Source organism: Salvelinus fontinalis, chromosome 2, assembly GCF_029448725.1.
Source record: "Salvelinus fontinalis isolate EN_2023a chromosome 2, ASM2944872v1, whole genome shotgun sequence".
Classification (NCBI taxonomy): Eukaryota; Metazoa; Chordata; class Actinopteri; order Salmoniformes; family Salmonidae; genus Salvelinus; species Salvelinus fontinalis.
In genome coordinates this window covers 9,832,250-9,849,766 of record NC_074666.1, presented here as the reverse complement: position 1 = coordinate 9,849,766, position 17,517 = coordinate 9,832,250, and the positions used below count along the sequence as shown (strand labels likewise).

The 17,517-nt window shown below is 42.7% G+C and overlaps 1 protein-coding gene across 1 annotated transcript; it reads right to left on the bottom strand.

The window, feature by feature from the left end:
• Positions 1 to 921: 921 nt before the first annotated feature.
• On the bottom strand, positions 922 to 8,018 carry LOC129811510 (zinc finger protein 180-like). Its single transcript, XM_055862883.1, has 2 exons — positions 7,754 to 8,018; positions 922 to 2,654 (listed from the first exon to the last, which is right to left on the bottom strand). Exons 1-2 carry the CDS (start codon positions 7,914 to 7,916, stop codon positions 1,681 to 1,683), a joined length of 1,137 nt encoding a protein of 378 aa, XP_055718858.1. The 5' UTR covers positions 7,917 to 8,018; the 3' UTR covers positions 922 to 1,680.
• Between the last annotated feature and the right edge of the window lie 9,499 nt (positions 8,019 to 17,517).

Genomic DNA, 17,517 nt, shown 5'->3' with positions numbered 1-17,517 from the left:
TGATACTAGGTAGCTAAGTCCCACGCAGCTGCCTGGCAGTAGTGCTTGTCAAGCGGGATCAAGGGCACAGTCGTTGTTGTTCATGCCCTCCCAATTTGAGTAGACTGTGTGATAAAAATGGCCACGCTAGCTACCGCCAGCGACACGTTCATATACACAATAGGAAGCTTTACTGGGTACCACGGGCAGGTCTCAGCTCGGCAGGCATGTCCATACTACACCGGTGCATTTCCCATGCCGCAACAGAATAGAAAGATGCTAAACACATGATTTTGTATTCGATTTTTGCATTGTTTAAAGTTTATAGATCATTCACGCAAATTAAGGGACTGTACAGTGAGACTGGGAGTGTAAGTATGCCTCCAGGATAATATGGTAAAGTCGGCTATATGAACAAAAATCCATATGATAAATTGCCTGAATTGATGCAATAACAATAAATAGAACGATACATTTATAAATGTGCACCACTGTTTTTTATAAAGTAGTATTATATTTGAAACTACTATTACTAGGCTGGTGGTTGCAGCCATCAATTGCCCCATTAACGGCCATATTAGCAAACATTTCATTTCAAACTCCACAGTATGTCAGAATGGCCTCTGCAGCTGGACACCTCGTGAAAAGAGTGTCCCAGCTCAGTGCTGCCCCTCAGAGTATCTCAAGTTAAATGCCGACCGGGGTACTGCAGGCTGCCATTAGCCACTAAGTTATCCTTAACTTCTGTGTGGATTTTTTTTTTTTTTATCGTTTCAATGACATACATCTGGTGTACCAGAAGCAATTATTGGTTCCACGATTGTCTTCTAATTTGTATTTACACGAAGATTGACATTTTCCGGGGATCCTGTATTCGGCAAACAATGCCAGCAGTACTGCGGTCGGCCTTGAACTTCGTGGCTTCAATGAGAGAGAGCAGTGTTCCCTGATTTGATCCAACTTTATTTTTCAAATCTCGTCTTTATTACCCCCCCCCCCCCCCCATTTTTCCACACTAGAGGGCGACCTCTAACAGTTAGTCAGCTCAGAAGTAGCTCCTAGTTAGACCTACCATAAAAATAAACACTGTACATCGATTCACATACTAGACTAGTTTAGCCTACTCTGACGAATGATAAATTGACATAATGAAAGAACTTGAGGTAAACTTGTGTACAGTAGAAAACCCTATGTATACCTTACACCTTTCTCTGTCAGTTTCAATTAAATAAACTCTAGGGTGTGTAAAATAAAAACAGGGATCACATTAGTCTAATGACTTCCTCAGTCATAATAAGACTGACCTCTGTGTTCCTGGGGGAGAGAACTCAAGAATGCCATCTAGTGTTCAAACATGGTTTTACAACATTGGTTAAAAAAAATGCTGTAACCATTATCCCACTGAGCACTTCAGGAAAAAAATGGGGGATCTAACCAAAATTAACAATATATTTCTCTCTTAACATAGTTAGTGTAACCTAGTGATACATGAGGCACAAGTATTTTCATAGCATGTTATTAAGCAACTCTCGAATCAATGCAGACATGAGGTGGCTCAGTTACAGTCTGCAAAACATCACACATGCTATAGTCCTTTAGTGTTACAATAATATGTAGAATTAGTAGCATTGAAGAGAAGGAATGTCTCTCATTCTCTTTCCAAACACTGGCTACTTTGAGAATAGAAGACGGTCTAATCTCTCATGGGCTCTTTCCACTCCAAGGCATTTTTCTTCTACCTCCCTCAGTGTGAGTTCTGAGGTGTCCCTTGATATGGCTGGACTGACTGAATCCTTTTCCACAGACAGGACAGGAGTAGGGTTTCTCCCCTGTGTGGACCCTCAGGTGGGTCTTCAGATGGACTGACTGGTTGAAGCGTTTACCACACACGTGGCAACGGTACGGTCTCTCTCCAGTGTGGATGCGCTGGTGCTCCTTTAACCTCCCTGAGTAGCTGAAACTCTTGCCACACACACCACAGTGGAAGGGCTTCTCCTTATTGTGAGAACACAGGTGGACCTTGAGGTAACTGGTAGAGGTGAATGACTTCCAACAGACTGTGCAGAGGATTTGCCTGTGACTAGTGTCACCACTGTGTGGTACTGTGTGGGATAGCATGTGTGCCTCCAGTTGGGAAAGCTCACAGAACACGGCTCCACACTGAGTACATGAGTGTGTCTGTGTGTCCTCTGGTCTCCTTTCTGGATCTCTCGAAACATCAGTAACACTGTCAGTGTTCTCACTCTGTGTTCTAGAACAGTCTGGATTTACTGCAGAGAGGGGCTGAGACTGAGGGGAGTCACTGGTTGGTTCTGATAGTGATACTCCATAGCCCTCTCCATCGGGTTCTGTTTTGATCTGTTCAGTTGTGTTGGTCAATAGAGAGTCTCTCTCTCTGTTCTCCACAGTTTGGAGAAGATGTGTGGGCTGAGGTGGCTCCTGATCACAGTCACTTTTCACACAGGGAGGAATGGTTATGGAGTCTTCTTTGGTATCAGCCTCCGGCCCTTGAATCTCCTCTACCTCCCGACGAGTCCTGAGTTCACCCTGTTCCTGTTTAATCTGTGTGGGCTCTGTGTCCTCCTGCCCCAGACTGGGGCTCCACTCCTGCTCACAGTGCTGTTGCTCAGGGGGAGTTTGCTGCTCTGAGACCCAAGAGAGAATGGGCTGAGGAGCTGGTGGAAAGAAGACAATAAATGACATCAATGAAAGCAATGACAGCTGTTGACGCTTGATTGATAAGACCAACATTGTGTTAGCTAGCTTGTTCTGTTGTTCTTTTTCAAGCAGAAATGTGCTTCCTGCAACACAAACTCAAAAAAGTTCTGGGACACTGTAAAGTCCATGGAGAATAAGAACACCTCCTCCCAGCTTCCAACTGCACTGAAGATAGGAAATACTGTCACCACCGACAAATCCATTATAATTGAGAATTTCAATTAGCATTTTTCTACGGCTGGCCATGCTTTCCACCTGGCTACCCCTACCCCAGTCAACAGCACTGCCCTCCCCTCTGCTACTCGCCCAAGCCTTCCCCATTTCTCTTTCTCCCAAATACAGTCAGCTGATGTTCTGAAAGAGCTGCAAAATCTGGACCCTTACAAATCAGCCGGGCTAGATAATCTGGACCCTTTCTTTCTAAAACTATCTGCTGAAATTATTGCCACCCCTATTACCAGCCTTTTCAACCTCTCTTTCGTGTCGTCTGAGATTCCCAAAGATTGGAAAGCAGCTGCGGTTATCCCCCTCTTCAAAGGGGGAGACACTCTAGACCCAAACTGCTACAGACCTATATCTATCCTACCCTGCCTTTCTAAGGTCTTCGAAAGCCAAGTCAACAAACAGATTACCGACCATCTCGAATCCCACCATACCTTCTCCGCTATGCAATCTGGTTTCAGAGCTGGTCATGGGTGCACCTCAGCCACGCTCAAGGTCATAAACGATATCTTAACCGCTATCGATAGGAAACAGTACTGTGCAGCCATATTCATTGACCTGGCCAAGGCTTTTGACTCTGTCAATCACCACATCCTCATCGGCAGACTCGACAGCCTTGGTTTCTCTAATGATTGCCTCGCCTGGTTCACCAACTACTTCTCTGATCGAGTTCAGTGTGTCAAATCGGAGGGTCTGTTGTCCGGACCTCTGGCAGTCTCTATGGGGGTGCCACAGGGTTCAATTCTTGGACCGACTCTCTTCTCTGTATACATCAATGATGTCGCTCTTGCTGCTGGTGAGTCTCTGATCCACCTCTACGCAGACGACACTATTCTGTATACTTCTGGCCCTTCTCTTGACACTGTGTTAACAACCCTCCAGGCGAGCTTCAATGCCATAAAACTCTCCTTCCGTGGCCTCCAATTGCTCTTAAATACAAGTAAAACTAAATGCATGCTCTTCAACCGATCGCTGCCTGCACCTGCCCGCCTGTCCAGCATCACTACTCTGGACGGCTCTGACTTAGAATATGTGGACAACTACAAATACCTAGGTGTCTGGTTAGACTGTAAACTCTCCTTCCAGACTCACATCAAGCATCTCCAATCCAAAGTTAAATCTAGAATCGGCTTCCTATTCCGCAACAAAGCATCCTTCACTCATGCTGCCAAACATACCCTTGTAAAACTGACCATCCTACCAATCCTCGACTTCGGTGATGTCATTTACAAAATAGCCTCCAAAACCCTACTCAATAAATTGGATGCAGTCTATCACAGTGCCATCCGTTTTGTCACCAAAGCCCCATTTCCTACCCACCACTGCGACCTGTACGCTCTCGTTGGCTGGCCCTCGCTTCACACTCGTCGCCAAACCCACTGGCTCCAGGTCATCTACAAGACCCTGCTAGGTAAAGTCCCCCCTTATCTCAGCTCGCTGGTCACCATAGCAACGCCCACCCGTAGCACGCGCTCCAGCAGGTATCTCTCTCTGGTCACCCCCAAAACCAATTCTTCCTTTGGCCGCCTCTCCTTCCAGTTCTCTGCTGCCAATGACTGGAACGAACTACAAAAATCTCTGAAACTGGAAACACTTATCTCCCTCACTAGCTTTAAGCACCAGCTGTCAGAGCAGCTCATAGGTTACTGCACCTGTACATAGCCCATCTATAATTTAGCCCAAACAACTACCTCTTTACCTACTGTATTTATTTATTTTGCTCCTTTGCACCCCATTATTTCTATCTCTACTTTGCACCTTCTTCCACTGCAAACCAACCATTCCAGTGTTATTTTTTTACTTGCTATATTGTATTTACTTCGCCACCATGGCCTTTTTATATTTTTATTTATTTATATATATATTTTGTTTGCCTTCACCTCCCTTATCTCACCTCACTTGCTCATATTGTATATAGACTTATTTTTCACTGTATTATTGACTGTATGTTTGTTTTACTCCATGTGTAACTATGTGTTGTTGTATGTGTCGAACTGCTTTGCTTTATCTTGGCCAGGTCGCAATTGTAAATGAGAACGTGTTCTCAATTTGCCTACCTGGTTAAATAAAGGTGAAAAAAAATAATAATAATAATAGCTGTCTCTGGCTGAATCTAAGATTACCCCTTTCCCCACTCCTCTATTTGCGCATTCACCTGTGCCACTGCCATATGCACACATCTCCCAAAGCAGAGGGAGTGAAATTTATGGATGGCGTAGGGGCTAATTAGGTACTTCGATAACCACTTCGACAGAGCCAAGGAAGCTAATTTTCCACCATAAAAATGCACCGCTATAATAAAGTATTCCATGTGTTATCACATTTCAAATCAAACTGTCACATGCGCAGAATACAACAAGTATAGACCTTACTGTGAAATGCTTACTTGCAAGCCATTAACCAACAGTGCAGTTCAAGAAGAGTTGAGAATATTTACCAAATAAACTAAAGTAAAAAATAATAAAAAGTAACACAATAACATTACAATAACAAGGCCATATACAAGGGGTACCAGTACTGAGTCAGTGTGCGGGGGTACAGGTTAGCTGAGGTAATTTGTACATGTAGGTAGGGGTGAAGTGACTATGCATAGACAATAAACAGCGAGTAGCAGCAGTGTACAAAACAAATGGGGGTGTCAATGTAAATAGTCCGGTGGCCATTTGATTAATTGTTCAGCAGCAGTCTTATGGCTTGGGGGTAGAAGCTGTTAAGGATCCTTTTGGACCTAGACTTGGCGCTCCGGTACTGCTTGCCATGCGGTAGCAGAGAAAACAGTCTATGACTTGGGTGAATTTGAGTCTGACAATTTTATTGGCTTTCCTCTGACACCGCCTATTATATAGGTCCTGGATGGCAGGAAGCTTGACCCCAGTGAAGTACTGGGCTGTACGCACTACCCTCTGTAGCGCCTTACGGTCAGATGCAGAGCAGTTGCCATACCAGGTGGTGATGCAACCGGTCAGGATGCTCTCGATAATGCAGCTGTATAACTTTTTGAGGATTTGGGGACCCATGACAAATCTTTTCAGTCTGAGGGGGAAAAGGTTTTGTCGTGCCTTCTTCACAACTGTCTTGGTTTGTTTGGACCATGATAGTTCATTGGTGATGTGGACGCCAAGGAACTTGAAACGCTCAACCCACTACAGCCCCGTCGATGTTAATGGGGGCCTGTTCGGCCAGCCTTTTCCTGTAGTCCACGATCAGCTCCTTTGTCTTGCTCACATTGAGGGAGAGGTTGTTGTCCTGGCACCACACTGCCAGTTCTCTGACCTCCTCCCTATAGGCCGTCTCATCGTTGTCGGTGATCAGGCCTGCCACTGTTGTGTCGTCAGCAAACTTAATGATGGTGTTGGAGTCGTGTTTGGCCTCGCAGTCATGGCTGAACAGGGAGTACAGGAGGGGACTAAGTACACACCCCTGAGGAGCCCCAGTATTTAGGATCAGCGTTGCATACATGTTGTTGCCTACCCTTACCACCTGGGGGCAGCCCATCAGGAAGTCCAGGATCCAGTTGCTGAGGGTGGTGTTTAGTCCCAGGGTCCTTAGCTTAGTGATGAGCTTTGTGGGCACTATGGTGTTGAACGCTGAGCTGTAGTCAATGAACAGCATTCTCACATAGGTGTTTCTTTTGTCCAGGTGGGAAAGGGCAGTGTGGAGTGCGATTGCGTAATCTGTGGATCTGTTGGGGCGGTATGTGAATTGGAGTGGGTCTACGGTATCCGGGAGGATGCTGTTGATGTGAGCTATGACGAGCTTTTCAGCCTTCATGGCTACCGACGTTAGTGCTACAGGGCGGTAATCATTTAGGCAGGTTACCTTTGCTTCCTTGGGCACAGGCTGTAAAATAGCCTACTATTCCTGTGATGAGTAGATTGGATAGTCATAATTTAGTCTAATAATATAACTCAAACACTGTTCGCAAAAAAAAACCTGTTCATTGAGTGCATAGAGTAGGCCTAGCGAGTGTGTACTAGCTAGCTAATGTACGGCATGTAGTGACGTACTGTTAATTGGATTTGTACTGTTTCAAGTACTTTCAATGGCAGTTGTTGTGGCATGTAGTGCAAGTTCACACAAAATAATGGAGAGGCCTACCTAATTATAAGACATAGGTGGCAACCTGTGATAAATAGCTATCTAGCATTACACAAACACCTGCGTGTAAGTTAACAGGGGATGTAGTGTGGTTCGTCAACGAAGCACACAGGTTGTGCATCTGTGCAAAACTGCTACTGTAAGTGTTTCTATATTTGAAATATTATTTATTGCTGATATGAAAGATAAGGGGAATATCAGCATGTGTTTAGAAAACGTGTTTGTAAGCGATGATTGGCGTTTCTAAACAATAAAACACAGCTTCGGAATTGTAGTTCACGTGGAGCCAACTGGGGTGGAATGTAAGCTGGAAACCCTAGATATGGAGAAGGGTTTCCGAGAGTTATGGGAATATTGTAAAACGACTGTGGGGTGTTATTAATTTAAATGTTCGTTTTTATTATTTAAAAGTGGAACATGTATTGCATTTCAGTCACCAGTGTGTCCCAAACTTTATGGGTTTATTGATCCCCTCGCCACCGAGTGCCGTCTAAACGCGTTGGTTGGGGTGGTTTGGGATTGACGACTCTCCGCGAGTAGATACAATCGGTTGTTTCCGGTTTTCAGTGTTTAACCTAACGGCCGTTTCCCCTAAAAAACAAACCTCCACCCAGGCGTCTCTTTACGCCTGCTACGTTAGGTATTCACCGTCTCTCTGCCCTACAGAGTCAAATAGTGTAGAATACAACGTGTACGTGTAAATTAGAAGAGTACAATAGTCTAGATGGCTACATACCCGGTGTGATCAAGTGTCGTTTCAGGTATTGGTTCTCTCTCTTTGTCCGGGTTATTTCTTCCTGGTATTCGGAGATCGTGTCTCCGACCACTCCAAGTATCTCCTCGGCAGCTTGCATCAAACGCTCAGTTAGATACACGTTCAGATATTGTAATTTAGTCATTGTTTGAAGATTATCGGGAACAAAATATCTTCCTGAAATACACGTAGCTAGCTAGGGCTTGTTGTCAAATTTACCACTGTGAAGCAGGCAAGAATAAATAAGTACTTCCGGTTCATGGATTTTTGGAATTCTTCGGAATAAGAGTTCCGTCCTGTTTACTTTGTAAATGAACAATTAGGTCGAAAATTATGGAAAATGTACACTTATCGATATTTTATACTAGTTATCATTCAAAGAATCATGTATATTATGATTTATTTGTTCACTTTAATCCAATCGTTTTTCATATTATACATACACAGCAAAAGGGGATCCATTCTATGCAGGAGCACTTCTAGTTTCCAAATACACAGAGTTTACACCCAGAGGAGCTTTTACTGTGAAACAACGTACAGATCGTTTTGTATGATGCAATAGCTATACATGTCCAATTTGAAATCCAATAAATTTTTTAAAGTTGATGGGCCACTCTGTAAGGGCTGCCAAATGAGCATCAACACTCCTATGGATGTAAACTCTGCGGATTTAAAACTTGAAGTGCTCCTGAGTAGAATGGACTCCACTTTAACAATGACAGAATGTACATTAAATGGTGTAAATGCTTCTATGTGGAAAACTTACTGAACATTGTGCAATACGAATGGGCTAATTAAGTATGGGATGATTATTCATATTGTTATTACTATTATTAATATTATAATTAATGTTTTGTTATTTGTATTACTGTTACCTATCTAGTAATCATTACTTTTAATGCTGTTAACAATATCAATGTTATAATAATATTTGAGCAATAAAGGCGATTAACTTTATTCATTTTTTTCATATTGTTTAACAAAATTTTAAGTCTGCTTACTTTTCCTCATAAAATTGTACCAATTTTGAAGGTTTGTATTACTTTTCACCCTATTCATTGTAGGACTTATATTTTTAAGGAAAATCCCAGAGGTCTTATTTTTTCTAGGACTTGCTCAGTTGTGTAAAAAAAACTTTAAAGTACCACTTAAGTCGTTTTTTGGTATACTTGTACTTTACTTTTTAAAATGTTGCCTACTTTTACTTCACTACATTCCTAAATGAAATAATGTACTTTTTATTCCAAACACTTTCTCTGAAACCCAAAAATACTTGATAAATGGTCCAATTCACACACTTATCAAGAAAACATCCCTGGTCATCCCTACTGCCTCTGAATTGGCAGACTCACTAAACACAAATGCTAAATTATGTTTGAGTGTTAGAGTGTGCCCCTGACTACACATCAATAAAAAATAAACACGAAAATTGTGCCATCTGGTTTGCTTAATATAAGGAATTTGAAATGGTTTACACTTTTACTTTTGATACTTAAGTACGTTTAAGCAATTCCATTCACTTTCGATACTCAAGTATATTAAAAACCAAATACTTTCAGACTTTTACACAAGTTGTATTTTACTGGTTGACTTTTACTTGGGTAATTTTCTATTAAGGTATCTTTACTTTTACTCAAGTATGATAACCGGGTACTTTTTTCACCACTGGTGTTGCTTATTTTTGCTAGCCGAACTGAGGTGTCAAACTTGAAGAGAAGGGTGCAACTGCAGGCCGCAATTCAGAGCGTTTCTGCATCTGCAGGAACCGACTACTTTATTCTTCTATTGGTACATTTTTAAGCTAGGACTCCAGTACGTGAAGCAGGGGCGCTCCAGTACAGTAGATGGCGGGAATGCACCATAATGTTGGATTCCAACCACAGATAAACCCCACAGAAAAGGCGGGGGTGGAAAGGTAGCTAACCATAGCTAGTACACACATGTATGTGGAGGTGAGGGGCACTACGGGCGTGTACTTGCTACCGTTTCCGCCCCGCCTCTTCTGTGGGCTTTATCGGCTGTTAGCAACACCGTATGCTAGCTTGCTTGCTAACTAGTTAGCACACGGTGTCGCCCCAGCCTCTCGCGCTAGTGGGAGGCAGGGGCGACAGGTACAGTGTCCTTCGTCCCCGCCTGTCGGATACGGTTCTCTCTGGTACACGGCAGACGGGGGTTGGGGACGAAACCATGTGCTAAGTGTTGCTCCCGCCTGCTGTACTAGCAGGGGAGTGTCCTTCGCCCCCGCCTGTCTGGTCTGTTTTCCCGCAGTTCAATTAACAACTGTGAGGGAAGAACACTGTCTAAATGCAGCGGGCTGCAGTTGCACACTTGGAACGCTGTAAGCACGAAAGTGACGTCGGCACTCTAGTATCATATGGCCGTGTTTACCATAGAAATGTAGGAACTTAAAATGTATTAATTCTAAAGGATTGTTCACCTCTGACATTTCCTCTACATCTGCATTGCTTACTGTTTGGGTTTTTATGCTGGGTTTCTGTATAGCACTTTGTGACATCTGCTGATGTAAAAAGGGCTTTATAAATACATTTAATTGATTGATGGAGAAGACACTACAGTGGCTGAGCGCCACTACACAACAGTGAACAATACACGAATTGCACTATAACGTTGACAAACGGTGCCCACAAACTGTTTGTGCTTACAGAAAGCTGTCCCAATAGCAGTCCCAACAGCAGAGTCCCAATAGCAGTCCCAACATCTTACCACTGCTACACCTGGCTATCAGTGGAGCCTTGTCTGGCAGTGAAACAGTTAATTCAGCCTCATTTACTGCCTTTAAAAAACATAGCTGATATGGCTGACTTGCTTAAACAAATGTGGTTTCCACTGACACTTGAGATGTACAAACTATGGCATAAGGGAACGACAAGGGGATTAGAGGAAATCTGTAATTTTGATTAAGACATTAATGAGCTAGGATGGACATAGTCAATATAACTATTTGTTAAGCACTTTTGAAATGTACAGAGACAGAATTCAGAACATGGGTCGTTCTTACAGTGTTCTCGCTGTACACCAAGTCAGAACCGTAGGATAAATAAAGGGGGCATATAAGCAGACAATGAAAGCTCTTACAATATTCAATGATTACATTTCTCTAAAACAGGTTATAGGCTACATGTGCACCACCAAGTCAGAACAGTAGGTTAAATTAAGAGGGCAAAATTGACCAAATTATTAGGGCGAGGCACATGGGTTACTAACAGCTTACTACACAACATATACTTAGTATTACTTTCTTAGCTACAGTATACATATCTCCCTAGCATATTGCAGTATTTATGCAGCAACATATAATACATTTTTGGACGCAACTTGTTGTGCTGTGCTCACTTGAACAGAAAGGTGACGTGGCGGTCCTTCATGGGCAAATTTTGTCATAAAAAGTTGTCGTCAAAGTCTGTCATTCTCTGGATTTGTGGTGTTTTCAAGACAACTGGGAACTCTGAAAAAAACAAGGTTGAATCATGATGATGTCAGTGATCTTCAGGTTGTAGCTCTAAAAAGAGGCCCAAGTTCCCGACTTACAATTCCGAGTTGGATGACCGTTCAAAACGTATTTTCCCAGTCGGAGCTAGTTTTTTTCCCTGAGTTCCCAGTTTTCTTGAACTCACTGGTCAGATTTCCCAGTTCCGAGTTAACAGTTGTTTTGAGTGCGACAGAAATCATGCTGGATTGACAGCATGGCCAATGTTGAATGTTTTCATTTTAAGTTTGGAAAATAGACCCTTAAACTTAGAATTGGGACCACACCCACTCAACTGAATAGGAGGCTAGTGATTGCTTTGCAATACTTGCAGTTAGCCACGGATTCCTTCCAAACCACTCACTGTTGAATTTGCGATTTCCAACTTGTTGTGTAATGTTTATATCCAATGGCCGATTAGCACCGATACATTTCATCTATAATTTCTCTTCATTATTTCTCTTCATATGACAAGGATTCAAAATTATTTGCCAGTAGATTGTCGACTTCATTCATGATGATAACTGCTAGCTAAGATTTTGAAAGTAAGTCCAATCAAAGCTACTGTAGATATGTGATTTGATGTCATTTTATATGTAGCCGATGACCTTGAGCTTTCTTGGAAGGGCACTTCTAATGTAACTCTACCGCAGCACCCAAGGGGCTTGAATATGAGCTCTACCCTTAGATTTGGCAGTGACGTAGAGTCCTCATGTGTGACAGAACACTGAGCCAATCACGGCGCAACTAGATAACATTACCAACCCCTATGCTCTGTATTTTCCGCTGGCTGCCCCATCACCACAGAAAGCACTGAGCTAGGCTGAAACACCTGCATTTTGGAGCTGCCTTACTCAAGAAAGTAAAAAAGAGACCATGTTTGTATGGAGGCTTTATTAACTCAATGATTTTAAATGATTTTTTTTTTACATTGTTTGCAAACTGATATGACACGTATTACTGCAAAAAATAACATTAAATAAAGGTAACCTTTTTGCTAAAAATGCGGAGCTCAGAGCCCCACCTGCCCTGAATGACGATTCGCTACTGAGTGTTTGTTTTTCAATCATCTTACCATTGCAGTACTTGATCCACCTATTTTTCAGCTTTCATCTTTATTTTTTGCCTTCTCGTTTCCCACTAGAGGGCAACCTCTAACAGTTAGTCAGCCCAAAAGTAGATCATGGGCCTACCATAAAAATATACGCTGTACATTGATTCACACACTAGACGCAAGTGTATCCACTGCGACATGTTATTTTTCATCATGTCAAGTTAAGGGAGGTAAACTTGTGTACACCTCTGTCATTTTCAACGAAATGGACTCTTGGGTGTATAACATAAAAACGGGGATAATGTTGCTAATGAACTTTCTCATAGTTCTCATACTAAAACTGACCTGAGTGATCCTGGTTGAGTGACGTTACAAGGCTGTTTTGAAGAAGGAAAAGTTTCACAGCCGTTCTCTGCCCGTACAGTCTTCTGAAATTAACACAAGCTGAAACGCACGCACACACACACACGTGTGTCCACACACACGTGTACATATTACATAACCATTACAAAATCACTGCTCTGAGTGCCTGCAGTCTATTGACACAGTACTGAAACGAGATACAAACAACACAACCATCACTTGAGATAGGAGTTAAATTAATGAGAAACAGAATTTCTGTTGGCAAAGGGGCTTTCTGCTTTAATGACTTGCTGCAGTATGCAAGTGCTCAGACTCAGAGCTCTTCGGACCCAGCTCCACGAGGGGGCTAAAGGGGGCTTAGCCCTCTCAGTTCAAACTTGCACCCCCTCAGTTTTAGTTTTGTCCTTTATAAAAATAGCAAGAAATTTTAAAATGATTGAGTGACAGGTTGGCGCAAAAACAAATCTGTGTATTCGCTGTGCTGTGTAAGGAGGGCTATGAAAATCCACTGGGTGGTTAGGTATGACTCATTTTGGATTTCCATAAAAAGCAGAAAGAGTTACTTCTCATCTGTGGTAGGCTAAGTGAATAATGTGATATGCCTGTAATATTTGATTTATAAGGGTGGGGCCAAGTTTACAGTTGAAGCTGCTTTACTCATCTGCCTCATGCCGCACCACTACCAAGTTGAGTAAGCTTCTTAGCTAGCATACCCACCCTTCTACAAGCGCTGCCAGGATAATGGCTCTACCTCCACCTGTTCCTGACGATCTTGGAACAGTGGAACCAGCCCAGGTTAGCCTAGAATCCTACACTAGCCGCAGGTTTTCTGTCCAAAAATGTTAATTTAATTCCAACTGGTTCATGAGAAGAGAGTGGCTGGAATACCCGGTTACTGCAGATACGGCATTTTGTTTCCCGTGTCGAAAGTTCTGTGTTGGGACCAATGCTAACGCAGACAAGAAATACGTGGTGGAAAGTACAGTAGGCCAGCAGGACAGAGGAGAAGAGACTGATACACTCAGTTGGATGCTGTCATTGGTGAGATGTCAGAACGAATCAGCGAACGCAACAGCCAACTGGTGGAGGCCCTGTCTGCCATTGACCCAGAGAGCCATGACTTTCTAGATGTGAAAAAGGTGAAACAGTTTGGTGGAAGCTGAGCTTAGTGTCACTCAGCAGTTTTTGTAGAAAAAATAACATCTTTTGAGTTCCTTTGTCCATGACAGAAAAATATTTCACCACCCCATTCCTTTTTCCACGCAACTTCATTTAAGGATATAAAGTGAGTTTCCTGTAAACAGTATATGTTCAATTCCTTTTCTTTTAGCCACGTAAAGACTGATCTTTTTTTATAACTGGCTATACTTATTTCACCCCTTACCATAACTAGATACTATTCTCAGTCTAAATTGACCATAATTAGTGCTTGTGTTACGGAAGTGAAATGGCTAGCTAGTTAGCGGGTACGCGCTAATAGCGTTTCAATCGGTTACGTCACTTGCTCTGAGACTTGAAGTAGGGTTTCCCCTTGCTCTGCAAGGGCCGCGGCCTTTGTGGAGCGATGGGTAACGACACTTCTCGGGTGACTGTTGTTGATGTGTGCAGAGGGTCCCTGGTTCGCGCCCGGGGCGAGGGGACGTACTAAAGTTATACTGTTACACTTGTAAAGTTACTGACATCAGAGCTATTATGACGGTCAAAATTAGAGCTTTCAAATGTCTGATATTTAGAATTCAAGAAATAGGTTCTATCAATATTTGTTTTATTCCCTTGCCTGTGAGCCAATGCCACAGATGTTAGAAAATTGAGACAAGATATTATGTGTGTAGTAAATCTGAGTAGGTTGATGTGTATGATATTGGATGTGATTTAGTGAGTGTGTACGATGTCTGTATAAGAGTAAGACTAATGTATGCCGTCCAAATAAATAATAACTCCGCCAATTTGCATGGTTGAGCGTCTGTGTGTGTGTAACATGTAGTGCGTATAGCCTTAATATTCATGATGATAATTGTAATCCATATCGTATCACTGTCACAGTTGCATCATAATTACCTTTAACATCATTGAAAAACACATCCCAGCATTTCCATAGAAATTGACATTTTACATGATCATGAAAGACACCTTTCATTACTCTGCAGCATGTGTAAGTCCATATGTGTACGGGAGCATGTAATTGAGTATGTGTGTGTTCATATCCACTTCATAGTGTTCAGATATTTTTACAGTTCCCATACTTTCTTTTTTCGTAACCTGAAGTCCCTGTAGAATTTAGTACAGCCATGGTGTTAAGGAGCTGTCTCGGGAATAGCTGTCCATCTATAGTTTGTCCACAATGAGAAAGGCACGCTTACCCTTCTCCGTCTGTTGCCTTTGTACCGGATACGGTCTCTTACGACGTTCGTTTATCTCCCTTGGAAATTGGTAATTGAGACCAAATTTGGTCCGGTTAAGCTCCCTTCCCCTACTTTTGATCAGCTCCTTTGTTGGTATTGTTCCAATTTTGCAATGATCGGTCGGGGACCCTTGGTCTTCTCACTCCGAGCTCCAAATCTGAGTACTCGGTGGAAAGCCACCTTGTTTACAGTCTCTATAGGAAGTTTCAAGGCGGATTGCATGAATTCTCTGATCGCGCCCTCTGAGTTTTTGGATGCGTCCTCAGGAATCCCAGAAAAACATTGATTTTCACGCATGTTACGACTTTGTTTGTCTAGTAGTGACTCCTTCATCACCCTGTTTTCCCTGAGTAGACAATCCATGTTGGAATCGTGGATTTTTAACTTGGCTGTGAGTGTCTTGTTCTCTCCTTGGAGTGAGAATTTCACTCTGGCTAAACTGCAAACTCCCCCTCAGCCCTGCTATACATATGCACAATTGTGTAGATTGAGGAAAACAACTATTTAATACATTTTAGAATGAAGCTGTACGTAACGTAACAAAATGTGGAAAAAGTCAAGGGGTCTGAATACTTTCTGAATTTCACTGTATGTAATCAAAACAAGCACAAATGCTTCAACTCATGAAGGTCATGTTAACTGACTGATATTATCTCATAGAACAAAACATTTAAGATCGAAGCCTATGTTACCCTCTGACCTTATTTTCGGTGTGTATCCCAAAACTCTATTCTTTCCCCATTCATTTCCCCTATAGTAATGGCTGAACAAACCACAGTCAACTCATTTCCTGTTTTTAGGACGACAAGCTGGTGAGCTCTAGTGGAGAAGTTTTATTGTTGCTATAAAGTCATCATAGATTTTGAATTTTGTACGTATAAACTTACCAATAGTTGGGTTTCTGGATTTAAGGCTGTTGCTTGGCAGGACCTGTGAGGGCAATCATATTCAACTGTAACCAGGTTTCCATTCAAAATGTAAAATCAGTCAAATTAATTTTGCAAGAAATAGCGTTAGTATTCTGCCCTTAAATTGCGTTCCCATGTAAAACTAGACAGAATAGTAAAAAAAACATCATCACGGCGGGCTCAAGCTCAAGAATAACCACACACGGTGGTTTTGTTTCTACATTCATCAGCCAACAAAGCCTCTGTTCCTGTGGAAGACCAGCAGTCTACGGTACAACAACCAGAGCCAGGAGTTCGACAGAGAGAGATGGAGGAGCCTCTTCAGCACATTGGGACCAAGTCTCAATCTACAAGATCAAGGTCATCAAAACAGTCAAGCAGATCCTCAACGGCGAGTTCTGCAGCCATCAAAGCACGCGCCAAGGCAGACGCAGCGCGTGCACAAGTCTCCTATGCTGAGAAGGAAGCTTCTGTGATGAAACAAAAGGCTGACCTCGAGGCAAGTTTATATGTTCTCCAATTTGAGAGAACAGCTGCTGCTGCATTGGCTGAAGCTGCAGACTTTGAAGAAGCTGTAGAATCAGAACGCAGAGAGCTTCGCAAAGAACTAGACACAGGGACACAGCCCTTAAGTCCAGTCCAGCGTACTTGTGAGTATGTGCAACAACATGCTAGGCCCTACTTTGCTGAACATCCATTTGAAGTGGAGAAACAAGAGCTTAGTGTTGACCCAGCTACATTCCATAATCCAGAAAGTAGCAAACAACAGAGCATGAGCAGAGACTCTCCGTTCAAAAGAAATGAACAGCAGCATGGTGTAAATGGGAAACAAGCCCACTTCCAGTCACACACACAAAGCGTCCCTGAGTCACAAGTGGCACCAGACCTCATCAAGTACCTCCTACGCCGTGAGATGGTGAGTTCCGGACTCCTGAAGTTTGATGATCGCCCTGAAAATTATTGGGCATGGAAAGCATCCTTTCTTATTGCGATCAGAGACTTGAATTTATCAGCCAGGGAAGAGTTAGATCTAATTACCAAGTGGCTCGGGGCAGAGTCGTCTGAGCAAGCAAACAGAATTAGATCTGTCCATATTTTCAACGCAACAGCAGGGCTTAACATGGTCTGGCAACGACTAGAAGAGTGCTATGGTACACCCGAAGTGATCGAGAATGCACTGTTGAAGAAAATTGATGATTTTCCAAAACTGGCTAACAAAAACAATCACAAACTAAGAGAACTAGGTGACATTCTTCTCGAACTGGAGTGTGCTAAAGTAGAAGGGTACCTTCCAGGCCTCGCTTATCTGGACACATCTCGGGGGGTAAACCCTATAGTAGAGAAACTTTATATTCAGTTTACAAGAAAAATGGATTGCACAGGGATCCAAATACAAGGAGGACTATCGGGTAGCATTCCCACCATTCTCGTTCTTCTCGAGATTCATCAGGAACCAGGCGAAAACTAGAAACGACCCCAGTTTCACCCTCTACACCTCAACTAACCAGGTGTCTATGAAAAGTGGGAAACCT

Coding starts and splice junctions, on each gene's coding strand:
- LOC129811510 (XM_055862883.1), bottom strand. CDS start 7,916: ATGACTAAATTACAATATCTGAACGTGTATCTAACTGAGCGTTTGATG. Junction 2,655..7,753: donor ACGACACTTGATCACACCGG/GTATGTAGCCAT, acceptor TCTTTCCACCAG/CTCCTCAGCCCATTCTCTCT.